Consider the following 13,139-nt stretch of genomic DNA (forward strand, 5'->3'; position numbering starts at 1 on the left):
TATTGTATTTAAAAAATAATAGTTGAAACGTTGGGTTAAAATTAAACTTGATAAATGTTAAAAAATGTAAAAATATAAGTATAAAAACCTGTCAACATAGAAGGACGGGGGCAGTCTTCGACGAACTACTATCGTAATATGATGTAAATAGTAAAATTTAATTCAATGACTTTAATTAAATATCAATAGTGTGATTTTAAAACATCTCATAATTATTTCTCAACGCAACGTTCAAATTTATTTCGAGAATATTTCATGGTGCCGAAACCCGGGACCAAGGATTTGAGTTCAATCTAAGTTCAATTTACCGGAGATAAATCCAAGGTCAAACGAGTAAAGACGATGGAAAAGCTAAAAGGAAAGCGAACCGCTTACCGATCTGCCGTTAAGAAGATCTCGAATCTCATCGAAACCGAGCTGCCAAAAGTAGAAGTCGACGTTCAAGAGCTAGAAAGTCTCGTTCAGAAGTTAAATATGAAAGCGGAGGCATTAAAAGAGATCGACACTGGCTACGAAGATTTCCTGCAGACAGAAGACGAAATGGAACTTGAGACCACTAATGCTTTAGATATTCATGATAAAGTCATTCATTGGGTAAATTTCGCTAATCAGAAGATCAACATGTATAGACACAGAATTCCAGGTAATGGGAACAACAGCGACGACAACCGAGTTCGAGGCACGTCAATGCAGCCAGTGATGGCAAACTTACCTAAGTTGAATATTGAGAAATTCTACGGGGACATTCATAAGTGGCAGACATTCTGGTCATCGTTCGAGGTATCCATTCATGGAAATTGCTGTCTAGCTGATGTTGACAAATTCAGCTATCTGAAGTCTTACCATGGAGGATCAGCATATGAAGTTATAGCTGGTTTCAAAATAACAGCCGAAAATTACCTTTCAGCGATAACCCTTCTCAAAGTGAGGTACGATAGAAAGAAATCTCTCATTGACGCTCACGTAAATCAGTTGCTGAAAATGAGGCCGGTCATGAGGTCATCGGACGTATTTGGACTAAGAAAGTTTTACGACACTTGCAAAACTGAAGTAAGAAGTCTACTAAATTTGGGAGTCGATTCTGACCAATACAGTGCCATTCTTTGTCCTATCATATTACGACTGATACCAAAAGAAGTAAGAGTAGAGCTCAATAGGCAGACGAGGGAATGTAATCTACCAGAAATTCTTGATTTCATTCTGAAAGAGGTAGAGAGCCGAGAAGAAGTGGAAATTTACGACGGCGTAACAGATCCTCAAGACAACGAAACAAAACGACGATTCAAGAGTAACGTATACGATAACTCTCATAAATACGATAACTGTCATAATGCTAATAAATATGGAAATTTTCCTCAGCTTCAGCGCTAACTATTGCTGGTGGTGAAGCCTGTATGTTTTGTGAAAAGGAGGGTCACAGTCCTGAAATTTGTAAAGAAGTCGGAGACGTATCCGAAAGGAAAGAAATCTTAAAGAAGAAATCCCTTTGTTTCAAATGCGTAACTGGACATCACCGGGCAAGGGACTGTAAAATCAAGCTGTCTTGTACGAAATGTAAATTTCGGCATCATCAAGCCGTGTGTCAAGATTACGACAACTTTCAAAAGTCAAAGACCAACAATGAGCCAAAAAATGCTGTCGTCACGACTGTGGTTCCTAGAGACATTGGACAGCGTGTTATACTATTACAGACAGCCCGAGCACAGATCGTTGGGTCTCAAGGTAATACGTTAATTCGTTGTTTACTTGATACAGGAAGTCAGCGTACTTTCATACGCAAGGATATTTCACGTGAGATGGACTTCAGCCAGTCGGAGAAGAAAAATTGATGTTGCATACGTTTGGAACCAATAGACCCGAAGAAACTACGTATACTCGAGTGAAGTTAACCCTGAAAAGTATGATAAATAACCAAACTATTGACCTTGAAGTTTGTAGTCTAACGAAATAAGCATGGCTACTATAAGGGTACCCGGAGATCAGATCAAACATTACCTTGGGACCGAAGATAAATTTTTAGCAGACGCTCTACCTTCAAATTCCGATAAACAAAACGATGACCTCACGTTGTTTGTGGGTTCGGATTTCTACTGGACTATTGTCACTGGTAAGATAAAAAGAATTAACGAATCCCTTGTAGCGTTGGAGACCTCCCTAGGATGGGAAGTTCAAGGTCCAAGTCTGGTAACCAGTATGCACGTCGGAGTGAATCTAGCTGCAGTGGGAGTGAACTTTGGTATAGCTCAAGAATCCCAAGAAGTATCTGAGCGACTAAAGGACTTTTGGGAACTCGAATCACTGGGGATAAAAGACGCTGATGGATCGTCTCTCTCTACAATTGAAGAAACGTTAGTACAGAGTTTTGAAAAGAACATCCAATTCGCCAATGGGCGATATGAAGTTCCGCTTCCATGGGTTGAAAATTGTGGTAATTTATCTAAAAACTACGGTACTGCCCTTAATCGACTTCGTTCATTAACTAGACGTCTTCAGAAAAATCCTGCCTTATATCAAGCTTATCAAGAGACTTTCCGTGAATACCAAGAGAAGGGTATTATAGAAGAAGTAACCACAGCAGATTGTAAAAATGGTCGTTATTAATTACCACATCAGCCCGTAATTCGAATTGGACGTAGTACTACAAAGATTCGCATTTCCTTCGATGGTTCCTCTACCGAAATTGGCTTTCTTTCCTTAAACAAGTGTTTAATATCCGGGCCAAATTTAAACCCAGAACTGTTAAAGATTCTAATTCGATTCCGTTTCCACAATGTTGCAGTTATGTCGGACGTGGAACAAGCATTTTTACAGATATCCTTGCGTGAGGAAGACCGAAGTGCAGTGAGGTTTCTCTGGATCGTAGAACTAAATTCTTCAGCTGAAGCACCCAACATTAGAGAATTTCAATTTGCACGAGTAACATTTGGTCTAACTTGCAGTCCGTTTCTATTGGCAGCAACAATCCGCTATCATGTTAAAAACATCTGGATGAATACCCGGAAACTTCCCAACGACTGGATCAGGATTTATACGTGGATGACCTCCTTACTGGAGATCAAGATGTCGACGCAGCGTATCAACGATCGAAGGAAGCCAAAGAGATAATGCTTAAAGCGAATATATCGTTGAGAAAATGGAAGAGTAATTCTCTACAGCTTAACGAACGCTGGAAGTTAGAAAATTGGGAGCAGTGCCAACATAACGATAGAGTTGAGATTCCAAGAACATCACTTTTAAAAGTTTTGGGAATATCCTGGGACGATCAATTAGACGCGTTCACGTTTGAAATCGAAAACCTACTAGAGTTCCTGTTAACATCTAAGTCGACAAAGAGAGATATCCTAAAAGCAGCAGGACGAAGTTTTGATCCGGTAGGTTACGTATTACCTTTTACCATAAGAATAAAAATTCTCTTTCAAGAATTATGGGTCGAGAAAATCAATTGGGACCAAAAGCTTACGGATCCCTTACATGGAGATTGGCAACAATGGTGTTCGGAACTCGTAGACCTAAAGAAAATTTTGATTCCTCGACAATACACGTCACCGTACAAAAGTCAGGACGTAGAAGAATATCAATTGCACTGTTTCGGCGATGCCAGTCAGAAGGCCTATGGGGCGGTCCTTTTCGTGCGCTGTAAAATGACAGATGGTCGAGTAATAATCAGTCTGGTTTCGTCCAAGAGCCGAGTAGCTCCCATAAAGAAAATCACGCTTCCCCGATTGGAGTTGATGGGTGCTCTCATTGCTGCACGGTTGACTAACTATATGAAGAACGAGTTTCCAGTTGGTGAGTCAAAAATTTATTATTGGACTGATTCATCTATTGTCCTCAGTTGGGTCACTGGCTACTCTCGAAAATGGAAACCTTTTGTCGCCAACCGTGTTAAAGAAATACGACAGCTCTCAGATTCTACGGCTTGGAGACATTGCAGCGGCTCTACGAATCCGGCTGATCATTTAAGTAGAGGACTTTCAATGGATAAGTTGCTTTCAACTATAGCGTGGTGGCATGGTCCAAAATGGTTGTTGAGTCCAGAGATAGATTGGCCCAGCACCATCGTACCCAAGGAGTTGTCCTCAGAGAAGGATCTTGAAGAGATAATCGTGAAATCTGTGGTAGCTGAAACTAAGGACGCCGACCCGATCTTGGACATAAAGAAATTCAGCACTCTTCGAAGACCAGTGAGAGTCACTGCCCATATCCAACGACTTTTTCAAAATGGTAAAAACGGGACTACTAAGGTCACGGGTCCACTTACAGCGAATGAACTTCAACGAGCCGAATTCTACTGGATTAAACAAACACAGAAACAAGCCTTCAGAACCGAGCTACAACGTCAAACATTTACGAATTCAAAGTTTTTCTCGACGACAACGATATTATTAGACTGGGAGGAAGACTTAAAAAATCAAATTTCAATTTTAATCAAAAACATCCCATTTTGTTACCAAACAATAATCCATTTTCCGATTTATTTATTTTAAATGCTCATACAGAAGTGCTACATTCCGGAACTACTGACACTTTAATCCAATTAAGGGAATGCTACTGGATCCTGAAGGGACGTCAACAAGTGAGAAGATGTTTAAACGAGTGTTTAATCTGCAAAAGGTTTAAAGCCAAGCCTATGGAAGTAATTCCCGCTCCACTCCCCAGAGATCGAATCACAGAGTCTCCACCCTTTGAAACAACAGGAGTGGATTTTACTGGTCCAGTGATCTACAAAGAGGGTCAAGATCGTAAGAAAGCTTATATCGTTATATTTACGTGTGCAGTCACTCGTGCTTTGCACTTAGAACTAATTTCAGACTTGTCAACGGAGCGATACTGGCTGTCGTTTCGCCGTTTCATTTCGAGACGAGGCGTTTGTACAATTATCTATTCTGATAATGCAAAGACATTTCAACGAGCCGAAAAGGACTTGTCAATCTTGTGGAGCACTATCAGGTCAACTGAAATTAAAGAATTTTTTGGTTCCAAAGGAATCGTTGGGAAATTCATAGTGGAGCTAGCCCCCTGGTGGGGGGCTTCTGGGAAAGAATGGTACGCTCTATAAAAAATATAATAAAAAAAATCTACGGGAAAGCGTTGCTCTCATACGAAGAAATTCTTACTATCTTAACTGAAACGGAGGCCACTATCAATTCCAGTGCTATTACATTCGTCAGCAGCGACGTAGACGATCCTATTGGCTTGTCTCCGGCTCATTTTTTTAATTGTGTTCTCTAGAAATTACTTAAAATGAACATGATCTGTTCATGGTGGGGAGTGTGTAAAATTTTGTGTAATTTTTTTTATCTTTCTTATCGTTAAAATTTGTTGTATTTAAAAAGTAATAGTTCAAACGTTGGGTTAAAATTAAACTTGATAAATGTTAAAAAATGTAAAAATATAAGTATAAAAACCTGTCAACATAGAAGGACGGGGGCAGTCTTCGACGAACTACTATCGTAATACGATGTAAATAGTAAAATTTAATTCAATGACTTTAATTAAATATCAATAGTGTGATTTTAAAACATCTCATAATTATTTCTCAACGCAACGTACAAATTTATTTCGAGAATATTTCATAACGTGAATAATCTATATGAGAGAGAAACAGCAGTGATGACGTACATGTAGCCACTCAAATATACCGCGACCTTGACCCTTATTTATGAGTTAAAATGGCTAATAAACCCGTATAGGACCACTGGCTCCGATAAGCCAAACTGCGCTCCGCTGTGTAAAGTTTGTTCTCATGTCCTCATTATGAATGAGGGAGAGAACGTTTTCGACGCTCGTGGCGTTAAATGGTTAGTATTTATTCGCGACCGAAACAGTTTTAAGTGACGTAGCGGCACCGAAGTTTTCTCGCCATCTTTTGTGTCCGTAAGGTCTGCTAGAGCCGAAAATGCCTGAATCTGGGGGTACGTTCAGCGGGCCTCCCCGTGAATAAAATCTGTTTTTAAAAAATTTCCACCGATGAGTGTTTTGGTCATAATGACGTCAAGTCCCTGCTTAAAGATATTTTTACAATCCTGGTTTTTCTAAAAATGGCTGCCTATAATTTTTCTGGTCCGTTGAATCGAAAAAACGTAAATTCTTGTTTTTAATTGTAAATGAGCTTACAAGCGAGTAAATAATCGAAGAAAGTGCCGTAGTCTTTAGTAACGTTAACAGTTTTTCAAAGAAAATGGAACAGGGATCACTAATTTGAACAATGTTAGCAAATATGCCTGAGCCTCGGACCACTCCCGTACGATTTCCCGACTATGTGGAAAAAATAGTACCGTTTTAAACTGAAAAAGATTTTAAAAGTCATTTCAGAATGAGCCGCAGAGCAGTTGAAGTAAGTTAAAATACTAAAAATCAATCGTTATGATTTGGTTGATAATTTCTTTTATTTTCCAGCATTTAATTGAAATTTACGGAACTGCGATAGCTGCTGAAAAGAACTTCATGTCAGTGTCTTTGGAGTAGTGGGTTTGAGCATGTCTATGGCTCTTTGCAACCCCAGATTCATTTCGAAGCATAGCAGATAGATTTGATTTGTCCAAAGGAAACACACATTTGCTATGAAGAATATGGTGGTTGGAGCAGTAGATGGTTGTCATATTGATGAAGAGAGTCAGAAGAAAACAAAAGTTCATATTATAATCGTAAACGACGAACCTCCATATTGTAGCAAGGTAATACAAGTGCTTAATGCATATAGTCTTTCAATTTATTATTTCCCTTTATCATCATAGGGGTTTGTAATGAAAATTTGATGTTTATTGATGTGTGTGCTGGATGGCGTGGCTCCGTACATGATGCGCGCATGTGGAGGTCCAGCCAGATTTACGACTGTCTGAAAAATGAGACAAGGAAAGTGAACGAAGGCCACCTTTTCGGAGATAGTACCTATCTATTGGATATGTTCACCATGACACCTTACAAAGAAAATGGACATTTGACTCGGGAGGAATGAAACTACAACTTGCATCAAAGTTCAGCTCGTCAAATGATAGAGCGTAGTTTTGCCCTATTAAAAGGTAGATTTTGAAGATTGAAATATTAAGACAAGTCACTTATAAGCTCGTGTGTTCTTCATAATTTAATTTTATTTATTGATGGAAATAGTGATATAGAAGATTATCGGTAATATGGTTTTCCCTGTAACAGCTGATATTGTGGAAGAAGCGGAAAATAAAAATGCAATAGCTGATGCTGCCAAAAATAAACGTAGTAATATTGTGGCTACTTTAAGACTCGAAATAGAACTATAGACACTCGAAAAGAAAATTAATTTGATCGTCTCATTGTGATTGTTTGCAAAATCAATCTGAAAATTTAACTTCATTTAGTTAAATGTAGTCAATGAATTTACACGTAGTTGATAATTTTCATTTTATGTAGCTAATAATTTCACATATTCATTAAGGAATCAACAAGTTTCGTCTAAACAGCATTCTTCGAATCAGTAGCTCTGTTTGAAAGTTCTTAGTTTGTTCGAGAGATTGTTTTTCTAGTTGCTCAGTTTTCTGGGACGAATCCTCAAACCATTGAGGAGCTTCTTGACTTGTTTTCCCGAACTTTATTTTTCTCATGGGGGCTTCAAGTGTAGAAGTAGTAGATGTTGAAGCTGAAGTTGAAGAAGAGCTAAGTGGTGAAATTCCAGATGCAAAAGTTTGGTCTGAGGAAATTGACTTCGTGGCTAAAAAAATTACGATAAATTAACATTACTACTAAAGGAATAATGAAGAGCCGCTATAATTGGAGTACGAATTGAAAAATTGTGTTATAAGCAAAAAAACTGTTTTTTTTAATTATTAATTAATTAAAAATTGAATTTGAATTATCTTGTAACGTATCATTTCTGAGTTCATTTTTGGAATAGGCATCGTAAAAAATAATAGGTTATATCAGCTTTGTGTTATCCCTTTATTGTTAAGAAATTTATCTAAAATCAGTTTACCAGTAGATTCAGTAATAGAGTTTAACGCGTTGACTGGCGCAATAGCATGGTCACTATCAAAAATAGCGTCCATTTCATCGTAGTCTACCTTGACGGTCTTGTATCTCTTTCAAATGTCAACGATATTAATACATTGTTCACAATCAATATCAAATATAAACTTACGTTCTCCTCAAATTCCTTAATTAAGCATTACAGTCATCCGGTGACCACGAGTAACCCTTCTTAGACATTGCATCTGTTACTTTCCGCCAAACATGTTGCTTCTTGCGAGAATTTTCGAGTTCATCTTTGTGTTTTCTGAACAAATTAATGAGCATCAATATTGTGTTCCGTTCCCATCTTACAGAACTATCTGAAAATTAAAATCCAAAGTTATAAATAACAAAAATCTTGGATGGAAACAGAATAAAAGAATTTTACTATCAGTTCCATTCTCGTTGTCATCGGGAAATTCCTCAACGTCTATAGGAAAACTAGGGTTCGGGATCCCTATTAGCCCCGTTGCATCACATTCATCTTCTGGAGTCGTAAGCTCGGCAGTTGATTTGTATTTTGATAAGCTTAGGTTAGTCTTGGATTTATTAAGTGGTAAAATTCCTAACGCTTTTGCTTGATCTAAGCAAAATCTTGCAAAATTCGGATCTGAAAATAATATTGGACAAAATAAGCATGTGCCACATGTAAACAAACCAAGGCCTAACAGTTAAATGGATGTATTGCATAATTGAAATTAAAAACAATTTTTTTTAAATAATATTAAATACATCATACCCCTTAAAACTCTGTCATGGTCCGCTTTTCTGAGTGCAACTAAATAGGTTTCGCCATTGTGATTTAAAGCGACTGCAATTAGGTTTTCTTTGTCGTCCATCTTTATAACCTCTACAATCTACGTCACGCGATCCAAAAACCCACTACTTTAATAGAGCAGTTCGATAACTCACCGCTCATTTTTGTGACGTCCCGATGGAAAGTGAAAATCGCGTTCAGTAGAAAACCGGTGAGCCCGGTGACTCAGCGGACTCAACGGGGAGGCCCGCTGAACGTACCCTGAGAGTTGATGCTATCATGTGTTGTACTGTGAGAATGAAACAAGTACAAAAGTATATATTTGATAAATTAACAGGCGAAATGAAGTCGATTTTAAATCTTTGATGGTCAGTAGCGTCTGCTAATGTGCAAATTATTTCTGTTTTCGTCGTGCACTGAAAGGGGGTGTAGCGATAGTTTTCACTCACAAAAAGTAATAATAATTTAGACAAATGGTCCAGACCATATATTAATATCATCCCCATACATTTTTCCAAGCATAAGAAGAACCAAGTACGCCAAAAAAACAGTCTCGCCACCACTGTAAATAACACTTCTTTTTTAAATATATCAATTTACAAAGTCATATCTCAAAGGGGAACAAAGTACCGTAAAAAAATAGCTATTCATCGGCTGCACGGTGTAAATATACAGTGCATTACACCATATATTTGTTTTTTTATTCAGCTTATTATTATTATGTCAATTTCTAAAACAATAACTCAAAGATAAACCAAGTATCGCGAACAAATGGAAGGTCTCGGCTGCTCTGTAAATTACATTGCATTACACCAGATGTTTTTCTATCAGTATATCAATTTTTAAAGGGTAACCAAGTACCACGTAAAATTTTTCAGAATCGCATTTTTATTAGGGGGACGAAAACTCCTTCGATTATAAACAACGGCGCGGCACTGACATGGTTAGATAAAGGAAACTAAAAACTGAATTAACCCTAGCTATAAGATTTCTGTTCATTCAGGACCAACCAAATGTGTGACATTATTTGTAAAAGACCCCGAACAAAAATGCACTTACAAATTAAAAAATAAAACGTTGGAGGAGAATAGGCCCGGCCGCGCTGTGAACACTATTCTGACCTGATTTTATTTTCACTTTTTCTCCAAGGCCGAATTAGTTTTCTGCCTCTATAAGAACTAATTTAGCCTTCAAACTCGTTGGCCTGAAAATAATTCTAAAATAGTGCACGCCGCGCAGCCAAGACTAATTTGGCTTGAAAAAAACAGGCTAAACTATTACGTCCGATTTTAGAAAAAAAAGGTTAAAATTGTGTCAAAGACTATCTTAGCCTGTTTTTCGGGCTAAAATAGCTAATCGCTTCACGGTGCGCTAGTTTACCCCGAAAAACGGGCTCTTATATAAACAGGCCAAAATAGACACTTCCATTTCGGAATTACATATTTCACGACTTTTTTTAATTTCAGATTTGCGGCTGTTAATAATCCGGATGACGCAAAAGATGTTGCCTACAATAAAGTCATGGATTTACCGAAGTGTCGGCCCTTAAATGGATCGAATTAAAACAAAAATAAATATTTTTAATTAAATTTAAATAGTTTGTGCATTAAATTAATTTTTAAACTACTAGAAAGCAGTAAAGGACATCGCACTTCTATGGGATTTGAGATTCGACCGATTTTTTCGAATTGAAATATGTTGTTAAGCTTGATAGAAGTAGCAAAATTGTCCATCGTTATTTTTCCCTTGCTCCTATAGCGGTAAAATGTGGACAAAACTTATTATACTCTATTTGTTAAAATAAATCACGGTTAGTGTTCTGCGCTCGCGCGTCCGGGCTCACTATAAATTTAATTTTTAAGAAGCTTCCCAAACGAGAGCGTCCGATTTGGTTTCGTTCTGATAGCACGATGAATGAACTCAGTTAATAAATAAATAAATATTGAGTTTTAATAATTAATAATAATCGGCTAGTCTAACCAAGCCACCAACTTACATTATTTATTAATTATTTTAAAGGGGTTTTCCCCCGAGCTCTTCGGATTCCCCTTCCATAAAAACTTGTTGAGATTAACGGTAATGCTTAGTGTAGGGAGCTTCTGGCTCACGTGGCTTGCCACCACCCACCTACGCATTATAATCCGGCCACCTGAATTAAGGCCTTTAAAAGTCGCTTGATGACTTAGGCTTAAGGTGGCGCCTTGGGTATTATCCTAGCTGATTATTATTAATTGTAACTATAAATAATATTTATAATTCTTATATTATATGTATAATTGTAATTATTAGTAATATTATTTATAATTCTAATATTATGAATAATTATTCCAAATTATGTATAGTTATTCTAATATTATTTATAATTACTAATATTAATTATTAATATTAACAATTATTCAAATTTTTTATAATTTTTATGAATAACATAATTTATTATTATTAATAACATTATTAATAATTATTATTAATAATATTATTTATAATTGTTAATAATTATTACTAATTAAGAATTAATGTTCTTTTGTTACAGAGTATTTTATTTCAATTTAATCTAAATTAACACTATAAAATTTAATTTTTTTTAATAAAACCAGCCCTTACTCAATTTTAAATTTATTAATCAAATAAAACAAATCTTATCCTTGGCCTTAATTCATTTTCTTTTTCTTTACTTAATTTTTATAGAGTTTTTATATTTTGTCCTTGTAGCATCAAAACCTAATCAAAACTTTCGAGATTTTAACCTTCTACAATTCGCTTTTTTCATACAATTTCAATAATTTTATCAAAGTTTGATCCTTATTTGATAAATTAAGCGGAAGTAGAGTTTCTAATTAAGTTAACAAAAATATTTATTAATAATTAGTTTCTGTAAGACATACCAGTGACAAATATTTCAAGCTCAACGGTTGAAGTCTTTTTAATAGCTCAACCTGTTGTTCATTTTTATAAACTATTCTGGAAGGGAATTAAATGCAATTTCTAGTAGTGATAATCCCGAAATTTACCCCTAAGCCTAAACTATTTCAGATCATCGGATGTAATTTTATAACTTTATTCAAAAGTGCATTTTTACTGCATAATAATTGTATGAAAACCTGTCAAAGCGATTATTTGATCCCCGTTTGATCTAATGTGTATCAAATAATTTCTTTCAACATTGTATAAAATTTAAAACAAGTAATTGTTTGATCAAATGTGGATCGAAAAATTTATATCTACATTGGATCCAATTAAGATCAAGTAATAGTTTGATTTCGGTTTGATCAGTCCAAATTTGGATCAATTAAGTTTAATCAACATTTTATCCAATTTCCACTGAATATACTTCATAGACTGTACTAGACTAAAACCTAGTTATAACCGATCATTCCATTGATTGTACGTCATCGGCTGGTATAAATTCAAGGGTTCAAACCGTATTATTTACCGATTATAGCGTGAAATTAACATCATAGATTGTAAAAATACCGCACTTCGAACCGAATTTTTACAGATCCTTCATTGAATATACATCATCAAACATAGCAAAATATTCTGTTTTAAATACAGAACTACTAACCATCTTATTTGTCGAATAACCATGAAATAAAAATCAAAGTCTGTAAAAGATACTCGACTCCCAACCTACTATTTACTGAGCGTTTTGGCTGAAAAAAATGCAGGACTTCTAACGGTCTTGTTTACAAATTACTCCACAAAAAATACATAATCTGCTGTAAAAATATAAAAGATTCAGGGCTACTACTGTCTTATTTACCGTTCATTCAATAAAATGTACGCGTTGTAACCCGGCCACCTGAATTAATGGCTTTAAAAGTCGCTTGATGACTTAGGCCTAAGGTGGTGCCTTGGGTATTAGCCTAGCTGATTACATCATCGTCTGTACATGACTCTTAACCGTACCATTTATAGTATATTGTCCATGCATAGATCGTAAAAAGTACAGAATGTCTAAATGTCTTATTTACCAATTACTCCATGAAATATGTATTATTGTCTGTTATTAATAAATGACATCTTATCGTTCTATTTATCATGCATATCATGAATTTAAGACAAAGGATGTCGAATTTACAAATAGTGTTCCTTTATTTTTTAATTTGTCGTTCCTGGTCAAATTACAATTTTTCTCTGTATTTGTGTATTTAGGAAAACGACGTAAGATCTAACGCAAAGTCAGGGAAACCTACACTCTGAAAAAGGGTTTATTAATGTTATATTAAGGGCCTAAAATATATAAAAAAACACTTTTTAGAACTAATATATACAACCTTGAGAGTTTTTCGTGTCCCAAATTAAAACCTGAAAAGGGGAATAAACGGTGTTATATTACACCATAAATAGAGTGATTTAACACGCGGCAGGAGTTTCGTAACCTAAAGGGAGTAGTTAAACACTT

At 35.9% G+C, this 13,139-nt stretch overlaps 2 protein-coding genes across 2 annotated transcripts; both read left to right on the forward strand.

Annotated features, from left to right (window-relative positions):
* Positions 1-342: 342 nt before the first annotated feature.
* On the forward strand, positions 343-1,829 carry LOC149939337 (uncharacterized). Its single transcript, XM_090179130.1, has 2 exons — positions 343-1,288; positions 1,360-1,829. The coding sequence occupies exons 1-2, from the start codon at positions 343-345 to the stop codon at positions 1,827-1,829; spliced, it is 1,416 nt and encodes a 471-aa protein (XP_090035256.1).
* A 124-nt stretch (positions 1,830-1,953) lies between these two features.
* LOC149939338 (uncharacterized) lies at positions 1,954-5,059 on the forward strand. Its single transcript, XM_090179131.1, has 4 exons — positions 1,954-2,581; positions 2,780-2,916; positions 3,024-4,360; positions 4,543-5,059. The coding sequence occupies exons 1-4, from the start codon at positions 1,954-1,956 to the stop codon at positions 5,057-5,059; spliced, it is 2,619 nt and encodes an 872-aa protein (XP_090035257.1).
* The last annotated feature ends 8,080 nt before the right edge of the window (positions 5,060-13,139 follow it).

Source organism: Leiobunum rupestre, chromosome 6 (assembly GCF_980474605.1).
Source record: "Leiobunum rupestre chromosome 6, qqLeiRupe1.1.hap1, whole genome shotgun sequence".
Lineage (NCBI taxonomy): Eukaryota > Metazoa > Arthropoda > Arachnida > Opiliones > Sclerosomatidae > Leiobunum > Leiobunum rupestre.

Coding starts and splice junctions, on each gene's coding strand:
- LOC149939338 (XM_090179131.1), top strand. CDS start 1,954: ATGGCTACTATAAGGGTACCCGGAGATCAGATCAAACATTACCTTGGG. Junction 2,917..3,023: donor GAGAATTTCAATTTGCACGA/GTAACATTTGGT, acceptor CGACTGGATCAG/GATTTATACGTGGATGACCT. Junction 4,361..4,542: donor CAAACATTTACGAATTCAAA/GTTTTTCTCGAC, acceptor AATCCAATTAAG/GGAATGCTACTGGATCCTGA.
- LOC149939337 (XM_090179130.1), top strand. CDS start 343: ATGGAAAAGCTAAAAGGAAAGCGAACCGCTTACCGATCTGCCGTTAAG. Junction 1,289..1,359: donor AACAAAACGACGATTCAAGA/GTAACGTATACG, acceptor AATTTTCCTCAG/CTTCAGCGCTAACTATTGCT.